Raw genomic sequence first — 19,369 nt, forward strand, 5'->3', positions numbered from 1 at the left:
GAGGGGAGGGGAGGGGGCGGCGCCGGGCGGGGCGGAGCTCCGGCGCCTCGCCGAGCCTTATTCCCCACGGCGCGCCGGGGGAGCGCTCAGTCCGCCGGAGGAGCTGCACGCGGCACGCGGTAGATCGGCCTGACCGAGGTGCCAGGGCTCGGGCGCGGACCCCCAGGGAAGCAGACCGACGCGCGGCGGCTGTGAGCTGAGCAAAAGGTCTCAGCCAGGCTTGCACCCAGAGAGGCAGACGACCCGCTGTGCCCGGCGGAATCTCCGGCGCCCCCCCCCTCCCCGCCTGGCTCCCGTGCGGGCGCCCATTGCCTGCCGCTAACAAACTGCTGCCTCTCTTGTCGCTGCCCGGTCTGGGAACATGAAGCTGCTGCCGTCGGTGGTGCCAAAGCTCTTTCTGGCTGCAAGTAAGATAGAGGCTGACGCCCCCGAGGTCGGGGGCGGGGGAAGTGGGGGCGCTGTGAGGGGGGCACGAGGAAACATCGCTGCAGCGCCCCCGACGTGTGCCACTTGGTGGGGCCCGTGCGCTCCAGCAGGAGGGCGTAGACACCGATGCATGGGGGCGCGGGGTCTAAGCAGGGGTCTGATGCGGCCTTGCCCTTCCTTCTCAGTGTTCTCCGCGTTGGTGGCTGGCGAGAGCCTGGAGCGGCTTCGGAGAGGGATGGCAGCTGAAGCCAGCAATCCGGACCCTCCCACTGGCTCTACGAACCAGTTGCTACCCACCGGAGGTGCCCGAACCAGGGAGGTCGTGGACTTGGAAAATTCAGACCTTCTCAGAGGTGAGTGTGGGGGCTGCCCACCTCCTGGACTCTGGTGAACAGTTAAAGAATAAACGGATCTGAGATGCATCCTTTTGCGTACTTCTGTAGATTATTTATGCAGGACTTGAAGGAAGGAAAAGCTGGTGGTATTGTAGAGCGTTGGGCATCTTGAAATGCCGGTCCCACTGTGTGTGTGTGTGTGTGTGTGTGTGTGTGTGTGTGTGTGTGTGTGTGTGTGTGCACGCGCGCGCGCGCGCGCGCGCGCACTTGCCTGCCTGCCTGCCTGCCTGTCTGCCTGTCTTTCCTTAGTGGGATATCACTTTCTGAGTAGTTTGGAGCAAACAGAAGCAGGCAAGTTGTCCTCTGAAGTAAGTAAGCTAGGTAGTAGAAGATGCTTTTCTTATAGTTCCTATCCTAAAATGGATACAAGTCCCACGTTCCAAAACTAGTGATATCGAAAATGAAGTAGAGATAACAGATGTGCCACTTATATAAGCTTATAACTGGTGGATGTGCAGTGTTTGTCTCCTCCACCTACTCATCTTCTGGTAGGGGAATGAGGAACTGGTAGTCCACTCAGGAGAGACCAGCTCCTCTGGGGCAGGATTTGAAAGGTGAGCCCTGGGGCCTTAGGGGGCTGTTTTGAATATTCATGTACACCAGGAGACTTCCCAACCACTTAAATCCCCAAGGAGACTCCAAGGGGAAAGAACCACATGGATTCCTGCAACTGGCCTGTGTGTCTATGGCTGAGCACAAACATTGATTGGGCAGAGTCCATATCGTGCTAGCTTCCCTGCCCCTGGCCACCTGCAGTGATTCTCAGGGGTGGAGCAGAGACTAAGCCCTGTGGCCCGGAATAACTATATTTGGCTGGAAAGATACTCACCTGCTCTCGCCCCGCCCATGGCTCAGCTGCCTTTACCCAGAGAGCTTCACTTGGGTCCTCTCTCTGCCTTACATGAATCAAGAATCTTCTCCAAAACTGAGCCTGCTTCCAGGACTTTATCCTCTTACAGTGGCCCTTTGGGGTCACCCATGGCCTGAACAGCCTAAATTCTCCTGGCTCTCTCTTCCTAGGCAGGGCAGGGCTGGGCTAGGCTGTGACTCACACCCCCCTACACACTCCCCCACCCACATGGCTGCTCCTCATACCTCTACAGACCTGACTCACTGCTCCCTATCCTGGGTAGAAGCCTGGCTGTCACTCTGCCATTCTCTCATTCTTCTTGGACTTGGACTTCCTGCCTTGATCTGTGTTCCTCACTTGGCCACCTGCCTCACCTGGGACAGTTTATATTTTTAATCCTTCATGGCTGTGGCAAGTCACTGCCCTTCTTGCAAATGTAAGGCTATAGTCTTTGGTGGGGCCACTTCTGGCTTGAGAACGTTTAAGTCTCCAGTCTAGTGTTTCATGCTCACCTTTCTGCCAGACACAGGCTGTAGCCATAGATACTGGGCACCTTTCTACTACTGGGTGCAGGTGAGGGAAAGAACTGGCATCAGACCCTGGGACTGGTGAGTGCTGCCTCTGAGCTGAAATGTCTGGATGAGGTTGTTTTTCTCCCAGCCTCTGAATCCTGGAAAGAAGTGGGGCATCATTATTCTTCCAGCTTAATCTCTTTATCCATTATACAGACTCTGTCCCCCCCCAAAAAAAAAACCTCCAGAGAACTATAAACCTACTATTTGAGAAAGTAGGTAAGCTGTGAAGGGCATAGAAAAGGGTAAATATTTTCCTTAAAATGAGAACAAGCACAGCCCTTACCAGGGATAAGCTGCTTGCTATTTCAGAGCTGGGCCTTGATAGTAATGGGAATCCCAGAGGGGGGTCACCTGAACACATAGCAGCACTTCTTATTTTAGAAGGCTCCTACCCCCAAATCCAGCTACCTTCTCCAAAAGCAATTTTTGTCAGTGACACTATCATCCTGCAAGTGGGTCACTGAGAGAAGTAACAGGAAATGAGGCTGACTGAAGGCTAAAATAGAATGAAGTAGATGCGGGGGAGTCGGAGATGGAGGTAGGATGTGGACAGTGGAGTGAGGATGCGTTTGGTAGCATTGCCTAGTGGACTGCAGTTACTCAAGAGCTAGCTAGCAGTTCCTGAATGAGGTTCTTAAGTTGTAAAGTGCCTTCCTTGGGACCAATCCTGGCTTCTACCTCTTGAAATGTCATTTTTTCTTGTGGTTCTACACAGTGTTTCTTTAGTACATGGAAAGCACCAAGCCAGAAAATCTTCCCCAAACCTCTGATTCCAGGTAGAATCAAAGAGGATTCACATGTGTGATAGGCCTGTGACTGTAATCCCAGCACTCCGAGGGCTGGGACCCGAGGAGCACAAGTTTAAGGCCAGCCTTATATGAGATCTTTTCTCAAAAAAGTGTCCAGGCGGGGATAGGGTGGTAGGATGGTGGTGGTGCTTAGAGTTAAAGTCTTATCAATGTACTTTTTCCCTGCAGTTGCTTTATCCTCCAAGCCACAAGCTCTAGGCACACCGAGCAAAGAAGAGACAGGGAAAAGAAAGAAGAAGGGCAAAGGACTAGGGAAGAAGAGAGACCCATGTCTTCGGAAGTATAAGGACTTCTGCATCCATGGAGAGTGCAAATACCTGAAGGAGCTCCGGGCTCCATCATGCATGTAAGCGTCCCCTCCCCGGAGGGAAGCTCAGCACACTGTCCGCCATGTGGCTGCTTCTTGTTTCTGTTTCTTGGAGTCATCATTTTACCGAGCCTCTTTTTAACCTTTGGGTGGAAGTTCAGAAAAAGGAAAATATTTTTAGTTGGCAGAAGCCCCTTCCCCCCACTACTAAAGAGGATGCAGTTTCCTGTGGTGTGGGGTAGTGACCCTCTTCAGTCCTCAGGAACATTTCCTGCTTGTCCAGAACTGAGCATGTGGCTAGACTCCTGGAGGCAACTGGTCCTTCATTCCGGTCTTGTGCATTTTTCTGTGTGGGAGGTGGTAGAAAATATGGCAGAGCAGGTTCCTGGGTGGAGTGGGGCTTCTGTAAGTAGAGATGAGGTGCAATTAATTGATCACATGGCGTGCAGGTATTGTGTACTTGGAAGACGTGTACTTATGAATGAACAAATATAGGTTAGTTCTAAGACGTGGCAGAGCTGGAATAGAGAATACATACAGAGGAATGTTCAGAGAGGAATCATTGTGGGGTGAGGGGAACCCCTCTCCCCAGTCCTGCTTGCTTACCATAGCAAGGTCCAGGAGAGTATTGGCCTTTGGTCAGGGGGCTAACTAGAACACTTCCTTTGTGCAAGAGTAAAAGGAAATAGAACCCAACCCGGCAGGCAGCAGTGTGGGTGGAAGGACTGTGGGTTGCTTAGCTTCTCCTGGGCCAAACCCAGCATTTGGCTGCCTTGGCAACCCCTCAGGGATGACAGCACTGCCATGCTCTCTGGCAGGCATAATGTCACCACTATGCCTGAGGCCAACACCCCACGTCAGGCAGCAAACATCCATCTTCTTTCCTGTGGGGAGAGAAGAGCAGACTCTGGGGACCTTGTGACCTGGAGATTCTGGAGGAGCTAACTCACTATTACGTGCATTCTGTCTCCCGGCCTATCAAGTCTGACTGCATAGTCTCTTCTACCTATGATTGGTGAAGATCTCTTAGCTTTTTTGGTCAGTTGTGGTGCTTGAAATCAGGGCCTGAGCCCTGTCACTTAGTTCTTCTCTTCAAGGTTAGTGCTCTACTACTTTGAGCACTGGTGGTTAATTGGAGGTAAGAGTCTCATGGACTTTCCTACCTAGATTGGCGTTGAACTGTGATCCTCAGCTCTCAGCCTTTTGAGTAGCTAGGATTATTGGCATGAGCCACCAATGCCCAGTGATCCCTTCGCTTTTACAAACTTCTTTGTTCAGAGCCTGATGCCTGTGGTTCATACTTGAAATCTGACCTGAAGGATCACAGTTCAAAGCCAGTCTAGAGAAAAATAGTCCAAGAGACTCCATGTTCAATTAGCTGTCCAAAAGCTGGGTTAGAGGTGTGGCTTAAGTGGTAGAATGCCAGCTCCAGCAAGTAAGCTAAGGGAGCTTGAGGTCTCTGAGTTCAATTCCTGGTACTGTCATAAAACCAAAATAAGAAAACTTCTTGCCCTGTCAGTGCTCACTTGGCAGAGCTGCCCCATATTTGGCAATTGGCATATCTACAACCACTGTGTCCTTTCTTGCAACATCTTTGTTAGGAGCTTGGCCTAGGAAGAAATTGTTTAAAAGTTGTGTAAAAAGTCTCCATAGTATCCTTCCCAATGCAACAGCACAGAAAATGTTTGTCTTACATTTGTAAAATGGCATTGTTAGCTCAGGAAGAAGAAAGTGACATTTAGAGCAGTCAAGAGGGACTGAGACCAGGAATCTTTCCGGGATATGTTAGGCCAGAGCATTTTGGTGAGTGGATATAGGGCTTCCACTGCTCAGCTAAGAACCCTTATAAGACAACTGTCCTAGGAGGCAGAACTCAACTGACCAACCGACCACTTGAACCCAGAGATCCTCAGGAGAATGCCCATAGCCATCTTCTCAGTGGCTTTAGGATGGTGGTGGCAATCATAATGCTAAATCTCTCCTTCACACCAGAGCTGTGTGTCTATATTTAATATAAATTAAGCCCTGTAAGTATATTGAGTACTTACTTGGTGCCAAGTTATCTTCTAAGAGATGGGGAGACGATATGGTCTCTTGTGGTTTCCAAAAGCCTTTTGCTGGGTAGGCAAGATTTTCTATTTCTATTTGAAAAATGAGGCAACTACAGCCAACAAGTTGCATGAGATCAACAGCTAAATACGTAGATAGAAACAGACCCAGGGTCTCAGGTGCCTCACTCCTAGATCAGCATGCTTTCCATCATCCCAGGCCTTACTATTGGCTTTCATCTTTCTTCTCTATCCTGACATAGGAGTTTGAGTTGGATTTTATAGAGGGCAGCTGTTGTTCTAGAGTACTCTTAGGCTTAAAGCATAATAATCTGACTTGAAGATTCAGATCAGCTTGCAGGCCAGATTTTCATGGGGTAGATTCTGTGTCTGGTCTGGCTGTCTCCTATGTCCAGTTACTCAGGGCAAAAAAAAAAACAAAAAAAGACACAGAGATACTGGTTTGGAGCAATGTGACATCTGTGCATCTATCTCTAGAGGTCCTTTGTGGTTCCTCCTTGCTTCCAGATTCAGAACCACCAGCCAGGGTGTGTCCAGGCTGCTGTGGTAAACTTGAGGCTATCTGACTTCCTAAACCAACCCTCTGCAGCCACCATGAATAGGAAAAACCAAACCTTCTGTGTCATCAGCCAGAAGTGACCCTCAAACAACTTTCTGGGGTTTTGGACTGGCCACTGACACAGAAATTGACTGCAAAGTTTCCTGTGGCTGAAGGAAATCTGGGAGCATTTGGTCAAAGAGGACTCAGACCTGGAAGAGACACAGGACTGGAGCCTGCATTCAGCCACACTGCCCAGATGCCCAGAGGATTGGTGAGCCACCTTCTGTTGGCTCCAGCTGAGATAGCAACTGTACCCTCTGCAGATCATAACTCATACCTATGCGGGACCTTTTTTCTATTGAATTCTTTCATCTATATTAACTACTTTGATCTAGTCACAGTTCTCCATTGATAATAGGCATTTATTATCCTGTATTTTACATTAGAAAACCAAGCTTAGAAAAGTAATGTGATTTGCACAAAACCACCTGGCTAGAAATAGCAAGAGAAAGCTGGGCACTAGTGGCTCCTATTTGTAATCCTAGCTACTCAGGAGGCTGAGATCTGAGAATCCCAGTTCAAAAGCCAGCCTACACAGGAAAGGCCAAGAAACTCTTACCTCCAATTAACCACCAGAAAACCAGAAGTGGCACTGTAGCTCAAAATGATAAAAGCCTTGAGCAGAAAAGCTCAGGGACAGCACTCAGGCCCTGAGTTCAAGCTCCACAACCGCCCCCACACCCAAGAAAAGTAGCAAAACTAGTCTGATACTCATATTCCCCATGTCCTCCATTGGATGACACCCCCTCCACCTTCTAGGATAGAGGTGAAGAAATCCAGTGTGGAAGATGTCTCTAGCCCCTAGAGAGTTTTCTTTCTTTCTCTCTCTCTCTCTCTCTCTTTCTTTCTTTCTTTCTCTTTCTTTTTTGCATTATTCCTGGGGCTTGAATGTAGCGTCTGCACACTATTCCTGAGCTTTTTTTTTTGCCAGTTGAGCTACTGCTCCGCTTCCAGCTGTTTTGGGCCTCAGCTGGCTTTGACTTTCAAAGAGAGATCTCAGCCTCCTGAGCAGCTAGGATTACAGGCATGTGCCACGGGCACCTGACCCTAAGGGGTTCTTGCTTCTGTTATGCTTATTCTGAAATGGGTCAGACTTGGGGTAGAGGAATTTGTCCTAGTTTGATCAACACGGGTGCTGGCTGTGGACAAGACACATGATCTCACCCCCACCCTGGGATGCTTGGAATGTGTTCATCCCTGCCCCCCTTTCCCTGAGGGAAGCCAAGAGCTGACTGCAAAGGGAGGGAGAAGTGGGTAATATTAGGATGTTTACATTATTATCCTTTTGACTCAGGCTGGAGGTAGAAGGATTATGTAACTGAATTGCCGGACTCTGAGGCTAAGCTTTATTTCTATCATCTGAGTAACTACCTGTGGGGTTTGAATGATGGGCTAGAAGTACAAAACAGACTTGACTTCAGTTTCCCTCTCCTGGACCAACACAGTCTCTGAAGTCATCCAGGCTGCTGTGTTGAATATTAGTTCTAGCACTCACGAACTTTGTAATTTCAGCAACTTATTTAATGAAAGTTAAGCCTCAGTTTCTTCATCTTCAAATTGGTAACAGTAGCTGGGTGTTGGTGGCTCACGCCTATAATCCTAGCTACTCAGGAGGTTGAGATTTGGGGATCACAGTTTGAAGTCATCCCAGGTAGAAAAGTCTATGAGACACTTCACTGAACACTAAAAAAATAAAACAAAACAAAAAACAGAAAGGAAGCTGTGACTCCAGTGGTAGAGCCCTAGCCTTGAGCAAAAGAAGCTCAGGGCCATTGTCTGAGTTCAAACTACGAAATTAGCACACACACATAACTGGGCGAGGTGGCTCATGCCTGTAGTCCTAGCTACTCTGGAGGCTGAGATCTGAGGATCAAGATTCGAAGCCAGCCTTGACATTAAAGGACCTGAGACTCTTATCTCCAATTAACCTACAGAAAAGGAAGTGGGACTTGGCTCAAGGGTAGGGTGATAGCCTTGAGCTGAAGAGCTCTGAGACAACACCCAAGTCGAGCTCAAGCCCCATGACCCACCAAAAACAAAAATAAAAACAAGACAAAAAAAGACTAGCACGCATGCGTGCACACACATAATTGGAGATAGTAAGTCCTTTGTACACATGGTTTTAACCTGAAAAGTTAAATGAAAGGTCTTAGGTTCAATTCCTAGCACCAATCAAATAAATAAGATTAAGTGAAATATCTTCATAAAGCAGCTCAGAATATTTGGCTCATAGAAAGCCTTTGACATTTTTAAATTATTAGTGCTAATTATTAAGGCTATGAATAATGATTAGTAATAATAATACAATCAGACAGCAGAGCCTTATAGCCCCAGGATCCTATCAGATGTGTTTCCTTCCATATGTGATGGATTCGAAATCAAAATGGCTTCTGCTTAATCCTGCTGCTTCCTAGTTAAACTTAAGCTCTCTAACCCCTAATCACTGCACACAGATGATTTTCTAGGGATATTCCTGGCAGCCTCCTCTGTGTCTTGATAGTTTTGGGGTGACTTTTTGTCCTCTCACTCCAGGTGATGGACCTGATGCATGGGAAAGGCTGGGCAAAGAACTATGCATTCTGGGCATGTCCTGCCTTTATCCTATAGCCAGCTGAGTCCTCGGAGCACAAGGAGGAGCTGGGGCAGGGAAAGGTACCAGGTGGTCCTAGGTAGGGACAGAGATGTAGCACCCTCAGCCTGACTTCTCTGTCATTGCTCAGTGGCTGCTTTGCAGCATTCCAGCTGCTCTGTCAGGAAAAGGATTCTTCCCCTGCACCAGGTGCACAATTTGCTTCTCAAAGAAAAGTGCAGAAAGAGGACCACAGAGTTCCCAGTGCCTTCTTCAGCAGCTTTGAGTCCCCAAGCTGACAGGCTATCCCTGCCCCTGGTTGGTGGGTTGGCAGCCTGCTGAGTTCCGAGTCAGACAATCCCCATCTGCGCTTCTGCACTGCAGTGTGACCTTGAGAAGTCACTTCACCTTTTTGCAGAATGGGGCTCCCACAAACATCAAAGGATCTCTGGGGTCCTCAAAGAAAGGAAGGGATATGAATGTGTTTCTTCAGCAGTTTTTCTAAAAGCTTCAAGGAAATGCTTTGTTAGAAAAGGCAGTTGCCACTTAAGAAGAGCCAAGGGATTGTTTGTGACATTCTTTTATGCTGTGGCAGGGCAGCTGGGCAGGAAGATGCTATCTTGGTTTTGTTTGCTTTGTTGTGGGATGAAGGAGGCCTGAATGCTCAGCATTTAGAGGCCAGAGGCTGTAGTGAAGCTTCCAGGTTGGGCCCTGCACTCAGAGGAGCTGAGAGTTAAATGAAAGAAACTTGAGAAAAATGACTCCTGGCAAGAGAACAGGGCCTATTAATAGGCTAAGCAGCAGTAGGGAGGGACTGCACTCTGGAAGCATTGATGGGCAAGGCTGGATTTATTTCTGGGTCAGAATGTTGAGGGGCCTCACTGGAGGGAGTGGTACTGAATCCTCACAATTCAACCCACCAGCCCTTGTGCCTAAGCACTGTTTCGTGGCTGAAACCGAATGTCATAACACACATGTAATAAATCAGCCACACATGGAATAGATCTAAACTGAGGCCTTTAAGTCCTGCCTCATTTTTTCCCTGCCTGAAGCAGGACTCTAGAACCAGAGAACTAGAGGGAGGAGTGAAGGAGAGGACAACAAAGGATCAATGTTGAGGGAACACTCAGAGGGACATTTTCAGAATGTAAAGGAGAAAGCTAGAAGAAAAGTAGAGATCATGGGCAAAGATTGACAAGATGAGAGTTTGGAAAATGGAGTTTGGCTTAAATAGGTAGACCATCACAGAGAGAGATAGACATGGACTGACAGACAAAGATACCACACCATTTATTTACCCCTTCTTTTTTTTTGTCTTTTACTAGCTGCCATCCAGGTTACCATGGAGAGAGATGTCATGGATTGAGCCTGCCCGTGGAGAATCGCTTGTATTCATATGACCACACTACTATCCTGGCTGTGGTGGCCGTGGTGCTGTCATCTGTCTGTTTGCTTGTCATCGTGGGACTTCTCATGTTTAGGTTAGTGTTGGGGGCCCATCTTAGTCTGGGTCTCAAATCTCTCTCCTTCTACCTCATCTTGGGACTACCAACTATTGACCACAGGAACCCCATTCTCATGCCTGTTAATCTATTTTGTCAGGCATAACATGAGGCCAGTCAATGTCAGGCCTAGGCCATACATAACAGGTTCTGTTTCCTTACAAGGGGCCCAGGAACTCACCCATAAAGCCAATGCTTCACATATTCCTTTCTCTTGGCTCTGTTCTTTGATGAATTAGTGTGTTATTGTTGTTTGGAAATGAAGGTATGGTATCTTTTTTTTTGCCAGTCCTGGGGATTGAACTCAAGGCTTAAGCACTGTCCTTGGGCTTTCTCAAGGCTAGAGCTCTACCACTTGAGCCACAGCACCACTTTCGGCTTTTTCTATGTAAGTGGTATGAAGGAATTGAATCAAACCCAAATCTTTTTTTTTTTTGCCAGTCCTGGGCTTGGGCTCAGGGCTTGAGCACTGTCCTTGGACTTTCTCAAGGCTAGAGGTCTACCACTTGAGCCTCAGCACCACTTCTGGCTTTTTGCTATGTATGTGGTACAGAGGAAACGAACCCGGGTCTTTGCGCATGCTAGTTGAGCACTCTACCACTAGGCTAAACTCCCAGCCCCTCGAACCCAGATCTTTATGCATACTAGGCAAGCACTCTACCCTGATGCCAAACTCCCGGCCCTGAATGGTACTTTCCAATTCTGAGATATCTGAATCAGGCTAATCCTCTAGTCTAGGTATATTGTTGGTTGGGAAAGCCTGAAATATTGTATGTGTTTTCAAGTAGTACAGTGCATCTGTTGTGAGACCTGGAATGAGCAAGGTACCTGTTTTTTTTTTCTGGGCACAGTAATCTTTCTGTGATTATGCTATTCATCTACCTGATGAGGATCTTGTAAGGATCAAATGTAATGGAAGCTCTTGGTCAAAATGTAGCCTGCTGGTAGATACAGGCATCCCTCGGTTTGCCTTTGTCCAGAGGTCTATGGGACTGCCATATTCTCTGGAGTTTTCCAAGTAATGGCAAGAACAACCATGGCAGAGTTCTTAGGAAAGACCTGTTCCAGGACTTGCACACAGTTGTTCTCATAGTAGGCAGCTATTGCTCATAAACCTTACTTTTCTCAGGTACCACAGGAGAGGAGGTTATGACGTGGAAAATGAAGAGAAAGTGAAGTTGGGCATGACAAATTCCCATTGAAAGAGACCGATGCTCAAGGTAATGGCACATCCTTTGCCCCTGGCAGCAGTAAGGGCTGAGGTATGGATAGGTTCTAGTCTATTTCAGTGAGTGCTGAATTTTTCTCTTGACTAAGGGATGGGTATAGGATGGGGCGGGAGCGTGGGATTACAGTGAACAATTATTTTTTAAAAGTAAACTGGTAAATTATTATCAGTGTGCATGTTACTAGATAAGAAAAATACCGAAAAGTCAGCTTCTCCCTTACCTCAGCCCCTTTCTCTCCTTTCCTCCCCTTTTTGTGGTACAGGTGTTTGAACTCAGGGCAGCACCTGCTAGGAAAGCACTCTATCACTTGAGCCATATTCTAGACTTTTTTTCTTTTTCAGGTAGGGCCTGAAGCTTTTTTTCTACGGCTATTTTAGGCAGAGATTTTCTCACTTGTGCATCCTGTGTAGCCAGAATTACAGGCATGAGACATAGTATTTGGCTGCTCTTTTCATTTGTTTTCTTTTGAGAGAGCAGTACTGGGGTTTAAACTCAGGGTCTTGTGCTTGCTAATCAAGCAGTCTATATCATTTGACCATACTCCCAACCTATTCTCTCCATGTCTTTTTTTTTTTTTGCCAGTCCTGGGGTTTGAACTCAGGGCCTGGGCACTGTCCTTGAACACTTTTTGCTCAAGAAAAGCACTCTGCCACCTGAGACACAGCACCACTTCTGGCTTTTTCTGTGTATGTGGTACCAAGGAATCAAACCCAGGTCTTTGTATATGCTAGGCACATACTTTACCACTAGGCTATGCTCCCAGCTGTCTTTCCATTTCTTACGACTGGACCGTGGAGGCTTTCAGGGATTTCTTTAGACTGGACCCAGCTTCCACGCTTACCTCCATGACTGGGGGTTGAATTAAGGGCTTCTAGGTTAGTACTTTACTATTTGAGCCAAACCCCTATCTCTTGACCTAACTTCAAATGCTTTTGTCTTGTGTTGTAGGAATCTGTGGGGATGGCTCCCTCTGAGAAGACACCAGTTGACTGCAGGTCTGCAGAGGGAAAGGACTTCCCAACTAGCCACAAGACTTTATCATCCCTAGCTTTGGTGTCTCGTTTGGGCCTCTTAGAACTGCTTTTGTGAAAATACCAGCGCCTACAAGTGCCAAACAATATGTTTAGTGGGATGTGGATCAGAAGAAAACACAAATTAGGACCTTCAGGTCCTTCTGATTCCCCTCCACCAAGCCCACTTTTCTTGTCTGTTTATTTAAACACTTGTCTTCTGGACTAAAATACCAACAAAATTATGCTCCAGGATCTTTGACTGAAGAAAAAAAAAGACTGTGACCTGGAAGAAAGCAACAAAGTTGAGAAGCCATGTATTGAAGTAGTCACCAAGGAATCAGCTATGTGGACCCTCCAGCGCTGGATGCACTAACTGTGAAATATCACAAACCTGAGAACTCAAGATTTTGGGACTTCTACCCAGAGGGGGAAAAAAATAACAACTATTTTTTGTTGTTGTTATTGTTCGTTTGTTTGTAAAATGCCTTTTAAATTATATATTTATTTTATTCTATGTATGTTAATTTATTTAGTTTTTAACAATCTAACAATAATATTTCAAGTGCCTAGACTGTTACTTTAGCAATGTCGTGGCCCTCCTGGCATCTCTACCATCTGGCTCAGTTCAGCATGCTATCACTCATCTGAGATGGTTCTGTGACTGTATAGGGTAGTTCCTTATCTGTACATTTCTAAAGATACCCCAAGAGCAGAGTGCCCCAGGGAACTAACTGCATATGGTTGGGATGCAGGAATTGACTTGGTCAGACCCACTCTATGAGTTGGATTGCAGTCTTGCCTAGGCGATTTTGTCTACTGTTTGTGTTTTGAAAGCCCAAGGTGCTGATGTCAAAGTGTAACTGATATGGGTGTTTCCCTGTGTCCTCCTCCCACCAAATCTCAGAAGAGATTGGGCATCCACACCTAGGGCTGTCCTAGCCTCTCACCCCCACAAACCCAGGCCCACAAAGTGGGAATCCATCCTCCCTTGTGTCAAGACATTTCTCTTACTCCTGCCATTCTTCTGGTGCTACTCCATGCAGGGGTCAGTGCAGCAGAGGACAGTCTGGAGAAGGTGTTAGCAAAGAAAAAAGTTGAAGAACAGGAAACATTAGTATTGCCCTGTTCTTGGTAATTGATTGACTTGCCATTTGCTACAGAGTAGTTTGGAGTTGGTGAAAGTTTTGGGTAGCCTTACCTACCTACCCATCTTACTAAAACCACAAACATTTGCTGTTATGGTCCCTTCTGGAAATTTCTGGTGCCATATCTGAACTGTTACAATCTGTATTTCCAAACCCGGTTCATATTTTTACTTTGCAATCCAAATAAAGATAACCCTTATACCATAGTCTGCTTGTTTTAACTGGGAACTTGTTATTGGTTTTGGTAGTACTGGTGTTTGAATTCCAGGTAGCACTTGCTAGAGAGCTACTCTACTACTGGATGTCCACAGCCTTTTTTGCTTTAGTTATTTTTCAGGTGGAGTCACATGTTTCTTTTCTTCAGGGCTGGCCAAGAAGGTTATTCTCCCACTTACACCTCCCAGGTAGCCGGGACAGGTACATGCCACCATGTTCAGCTTCTTATTGTTGAGATGGGTTTTCACTAGCTTTTTGTTTGGGCAATTCCAGTTCTGTAGGTCTCTACCTCCCAAGCAGCTGGGATTACCGGTGTGTGCCACCAATCAGTAAAAGAATTTTCTAAAATTAAGGGGACTTTTTTTTTTTTTTGCTATTGCACACACAGTCCTATAAAGGACCAATGCCAGACTTTAGTAATCAGTACAGATGTAAAAAACAACTGCTGTAGTGAGTTTCTTTTGAACTCTGTAGGTTCCCTTTCCTGCTTCCAAGTTTCCAGTCCCTAAGCCCTTATGCTGGGCTGGGCTTTTCTGAAAATACTTTGTTTCTCCAGCTGAGATTTCCTGCAAGTTCAGAGTTTCCTGCCTTTCAGCTGCCTCTGTTGCTAATGGAGTTCCTCTCAGAAGTCCTTTGGGCTGCTGTACTATTTGTCAATATTAAGTATTGAACTCAGGACCCTTTGCATGCTAGGCAGGTGCTCTGCCACTTGAGCTATGCCTCCAGTCCTTGGGATTTTGCTAGGCTGATACAGTGGCCCTGAGAACGTCTGAATCTTTATCCACTTCTTCTTCTTTTTTTTTTTTTTTTGCCAGTCCTGGGCTTGAGCTCAGGGCCTGAGCGCTGTCCTTGGACTTTCTCAAGGCTAGAGCTCTACTACTTGAGCCTCAGCACCACTTCCAGCCTTTTTCTATGTATGTGGTACCAAGGAATCGAACCTGGTTCTTCGTGCATGCTAGGCAAGCACTCTACCACTAGGCCAAACTCCCGGCCCCTCCACTTCTTTTTAAATTTTTAAAAATTAAGTACTACGAAAGGACTTTGGTTCAACATGTCAGTTTATGAGTACAATGAATCGATCAATGTCACCTTTCTGTGCACCCACTTTTTTGTTATTGTTCAAGACCAGTTCTCAATCTTGGTACCTAACACTTTCCCTCAGTGACTGGCACTCTACTGAGACATGTCTCCAATCCCTGTATCCACTAATGATTGTTAATCAGAAGAAGTTGCCCCCGAGCACTGAGAAACATCTACTTTTTTTTTTTTTAGTTTTGTCAGTCATGGGGCTTGAACTCGGCCTGGGTGGTGTTCCTGAGCTCTTCAGTTCAAACTCCCAGCCCCGCTAATAACCTTTTTTTTTTTTTTTATGAATTTGTAATTATAAAGATGATATACACAAGTTATAATTATGTAATTCAGGTAATGAATACATTTCTTTTTGGACAATGTCACCCATTCCCTTGCTCTCTCCCAGATATACTATTAGCTATCTTTAAAAAAAAAAAAAGGGGGGGGCTGGGAGTTTGGCCTAGAGGTAGAGTTCTTACCTAGCATGCACAAAGACCCGGGTTCAATTCCTCGGTACCACATACATAGAAAAAAGCCGGAAGTGGTGCTGAGGCTCAAGTGGTAGAGCTCTAGCCTTGAGAAAGTCTGAGGACAGGGCTCAGGCCCTGAGCTCAAGCCCAGGACTGGCAAAAAAAAAAAAAAAAAAAGAAATGGAGAGAGCTTTCCTGAATGCTGAACTTCATTTTTCCCAACTGCAGAAGTGAATAAACAAATATTTCCTTCTTAAAGAATGAGCAAAAAATATACAAGGGGCATTTCATATTCTACAAGAACTTATCTCTTTAGCTTTTCTTTTTCTTTCTTTTTTTTTTCTTCATTTATGAGACAAGATCTCACTATGTAGCCCTTGCTGGCCTGGAACACATGATCCTCTTCTCTAAGAAACTCAAATGCAGATAATACAAGTATGTGCCATCATACATGGCTTATCTATGAATTATTTTAGTTCAATTTTAAAATTTAATTTTGAGCTGGATATAGTGGTACATGCTTGGGAGGTACGTACTTGGGAGGCGGCATGAAAATTACATATTAGAAGCCAGCCTGGTTATATAGTGAATCCATCTTAAAGACAAAAGGAAAGAAAGAAAGAAAAGAAGACAAAGGGGCTGGAAATGTGGCTTAGTGATAGAGTGCTTGCCTTACCATACATGAATCCCTGGGTTTGATTTCTCAGTGCCACATAAACAGAAAAAGCCAGAAGGGGTGCTGCAGCTCAATTGGTAGAGCACTAACCTTGAGCAAAAGATGCTCAGGGACAGTTCCCAGGCTGAGTTCAAGTCCCAGAAGTGTCACACACAAAAAAATCAAGGCTTCTGTTATGCTTTCCCCTCTTTTCCTCTCCCCTCCCACCCCCCTCACTCCTCCTCCATGCCAGTCCTGGGGCTTGAACTCAGGCCAGGCCTGGGCTCAGTTCCTGACTTTTTTTTTTTTTTTCAGGTCATGAGCCTTAAACTCTGGGCCTAGGCACTGTCCCTGACTCAAGGCTTCCACACTACCCCTTGAGACACAGAATCACTTCTTTTCTGGTGATTAATTGGAGATAGGAGTCACACATACTTCTGTACCGGGGCTGGGTACAGAACTGTGATACTCAGATCTCAGTCTCCTGCTGTGTAGCTAGGATTACAGACATGAGCCACTGGTGCCTGGTTTTCTGTTCCTGAGTTTTATGCTCAAGTATAGCACTCTACCACTTCAGCTATAACCCCACTTCCTGCTTTGGGGGTAGTTTTAGTGGAGATAAGAGTCGCACTGACTTTCCTACCCAGGCTGGCTTCAAACTTTGATCCTCAGATATCAGCCTCCTGCTGCAGGTCTGAGCCTGCAACACCCAGTGTGTTATACATTTTTTAAATTTATTTTTCCAGTATTTAAATTATTTTAAGCCATAAAATGTCCCTTAAGTTCATAATTCCAAATCTAAACAGTTAGATTTACATTATCTAATGTTTCACTTTTTAACACTTCTGTAACAATTGTATTATGTATCATATATACAGTTTTTTCCTCATAAAGTTACTATCAATATTTTCTAATAGAGAATTTCCTCAAATAATAACATAAATTACTTACTCTGTCATATCAGTTTGAAGCCACTGTTTTGTGCCTCTTATGAATAGAACCAGAATCATTGGTCTATTAATAACCATTTGGATAAAATGGTGGTATTTCCTCCCAGAACTTAAATGACCTATCCAAGAAACAAATCAATGGCAAGTCTAGGGTTGAAACCTAGGCCTTTGCATTCTTTCTTTAGAATCACACATTGCTTTTCAAGGACTGTTTCACATTTAACCTCAACTGCAATTTCAAAGGAGCCCTACAGAATCTTTATAAGTCTTTGTGGATTTGAGCAGCCATGAAACTGTGGAACAACATTGTCCAAATATATCACTTCAACTTGGCTGGTCTGAAATTCTTCCCTCTGTCAACAATGCCTGAAATTCAAGCTTCCTGTTGGAGAATGCTAATACTCTTGAGAATAGCTATGCCTTAAGCCAGTGGCATTCTTTGCAGGGGTAATTCATTTTAGTCTTATTCATTCAGCAAATATTTGTGAAGGCCTCCCTATCACCTTCCACATGAGATTCCTATCCTAAAAGAGAAGGTATTTTGACACAGAATATGGGTGAAAAGAAGTTATTTATTCCCTCAAAAAAAAATTGACTGTTTCTGGGTGCAGGTGGCTCATGCCTCTAATCCTAGCTACCAGGAGGCTGAGATCTGAGAATAATGGTAAGAAGCCAGCTTGAGCAAGAAATTCTATGAGGCTCTTTTCTCCAATTAACCATCAGAGAATCAGAAATGGAACTTTGGCTCAAAGTGGTAGAGCACTAGCTTTGAGCAAAAGAGCTCAGGGACAGCACTCAGGCCCTGGGTTCGAGCACTGTGACAGACGAAAAAAAAAAAGAGAAGAAAAAAAAGAAAGAAAATTGACTGGGTACTTAAAAAGTGTCAAGAACTGTTCTTGTCACTGAGTAATTAGTCTCTTATCAGTATATAGTAAGACATATGGACCAACAATACATGCACACATAAATTGGATCATTTCAGATACTAGCCATATCAGAATAAGTAATGCGCTGATGTTAGTAGGTACAGAAGTCATTTGTATAAGGAGCGCTTCCTCTCTGAGGAGGCAACATTTGACCTGAGACAAACCGGGGTCAGGCATGTGAAGGCCCTGAGTCAAAAATAAGCTTAGTATATATAAGGGGAGGGCGTCTGCAGCTGCAGTATGTGCATTAAGCTTGAGAAAGAGGCAAGAAGTGTATCAGGTGGAACTTCCTAGACTAGGTAAACAATTTGGAAACCAGTAGAGTAGTGTGTGTGTGTGTGTGTGTGTGTGCGCGCACTAGAACTCAGGGCCTAGATGCTGTCCCTTAGCTTTTATGTTCAAGGCTGGTGCTCTACCACTTGAGCCACAGTCCCATTTTTAGCTTTTTGGTGGAATCTCCCTGATAAGGATCTCCCTGAGGGGCTGAGAATGTTATAGTGCTTGCTTAGCATGCATGAAGCCCTGCGTTCAATTCCTCAGTACCACATAAACAGAAAAGGTTAGAAGTGGTACTGTGGCTCAAGTGGTAGAAAGCTAGCCTTGAGCACAAAAAGGCTCAGGGACAATGCCAGGCTCTGAGTTCAAGTCCTAGAAACACACACACACACACACAAAGAAAAGAAAGAAAGAAAGGAAGAGAGGAAGGAAGAATCTCTTTGACAGGGGACAATGATGAAAGATGTGACACTGATTAAGATGCAACTGACACGTTGCATTGTGACCCCTTTTGTACAACTTCTTAAAACAAAGAAAAATTATATATATATATATATATATATATATATAATAAAAACTCTCATAGCGTTTGCTGCCTGACTGGTTTCAAACAAAGATTGTCAGATCTGTCTCCTAAGTGTAGCTAGGAGTACAGGTGTGAGACACTGGTGTCTGGCTCATCAATGTAGTATTTGGGGCAAGGGGATGATATGATTTGATTTACACTTCACAAACATGACTACTATAGAGAGAAGGGGTTCTAGAAGACACATGTGGAAGAAGCTAGATTAGCTAGGAGACCTCTGCTAGTCCAGACAAGAGGCAATGGTGGCCAGAACGTGTAGCAGAGAAGGTGGAAAAAAAGAAAAAGAGAGAGAGGGAAGGAAGGAGGGAGGGAAGGAGGAAGGAAAGAAGGAAGGAAGGAAAGAAGGAAGGAAGGAGAAGAAAAGAGGTCAAATTCAGGATCTGTTTTGGAAGAATCACATCTAACATACACTGATGGACTGAGTGAGGGTGTGTGAGGAAAAGAAGAATCAAGGATGACTTCTTGGAATTTAGCCTGAGCAACTGGGTAAACAATGGCTCTTTTACTCAGTCCAGAAAAGAATGGGGGCAAGTTCAAGGGGCCATGGAAATCAAGCATTCTTTTGCAGCTATGTTAAGTCCCTGTAGGGTGAAGGAGGGCACTACAGAGAGGGCAGTGGGAGGAAAGATGATGCAAGAGGCTAAGAGCTGGGTGCTGGTGGCTCACCTCTGTACTCCTAGCTACTCAGGAGGTTGAAATCTGAGGATCACTGTTCAAAGCCAGCCCAGG

General features: G+C 45.5%; 1 protein-coding gene across 1 annotated transcript; it reads left to right on the top strand.

Moving 5' to 3' along the window:
* The first annotated feature begins 135 nt into the window (after window positions 1-135).
* Window positions 136-13,680, top strand: Hbegf (heparin binding EGF like growth factor). Its single transcript, XM_090331096.1, has 6 exons — window positions 136-407; window positions 612-779; window positions 3,224-3,401; window positions 9,927-10,082; window positions 11,233-11,323; window positions 12,281-13,680. The coding sequence occupies exons 1-5, from the start codon at window positions 362-364 to the stop codon at window positions 11,303-11,305; spliced, it is 621 nt and encodes a 206-aa protein (XP_090187222.1). The 5' UTR covers window positions 136-361; the 3' UTR covers window positions 11,306-11,323; window positions 12,281-13,680.
* Window positions 13,681-19,369: the final 5,689 nt, after the last annotated feature.

The sequence above is a fragment of the Megascapheus bottae genome, chromosome 4 (assembly GCF_031878675.1).
Source record: "Megascapheus bottae isolate mThoBot1 chromosome 4, mThoBot2.hap1, whole genome shotgun sequence".
Taxonomy (NCBI): Eukaryota; Metazoa; Chordata; class Mammalia; order Rodentia; family Geomyidae; genus Megascapheus; species Megascapheus bottae.

What these genes read in the sequence shown, in the direction of transcription:
- Hbegf (XM_090331096.1), top strand. Translation starts at nt 362, where the DNA reads ATGAAGCTGCTGCCGTCGGTGGTGCCAAAGCTCTTTCTGGCTGCAA. An exon ending in AAATTCAGACCTTCTCAGAG is followed by an intron (nt 780 to 3,223) that starts GTGAGTGTGGGG and finishes TTTTCCCTGCAG; the next exon opens with TTGCTTTATCCTCCAAGCCA. An exon ending in CTCCGGGCTCCATCATGCAT is followed by an intron (nt 3,402 to 9,926) that starts GTAAGCGTCCCC and finishes GTCTTTTACTAG; the next exon opens with CTGCCATCCAGGTTACCATG.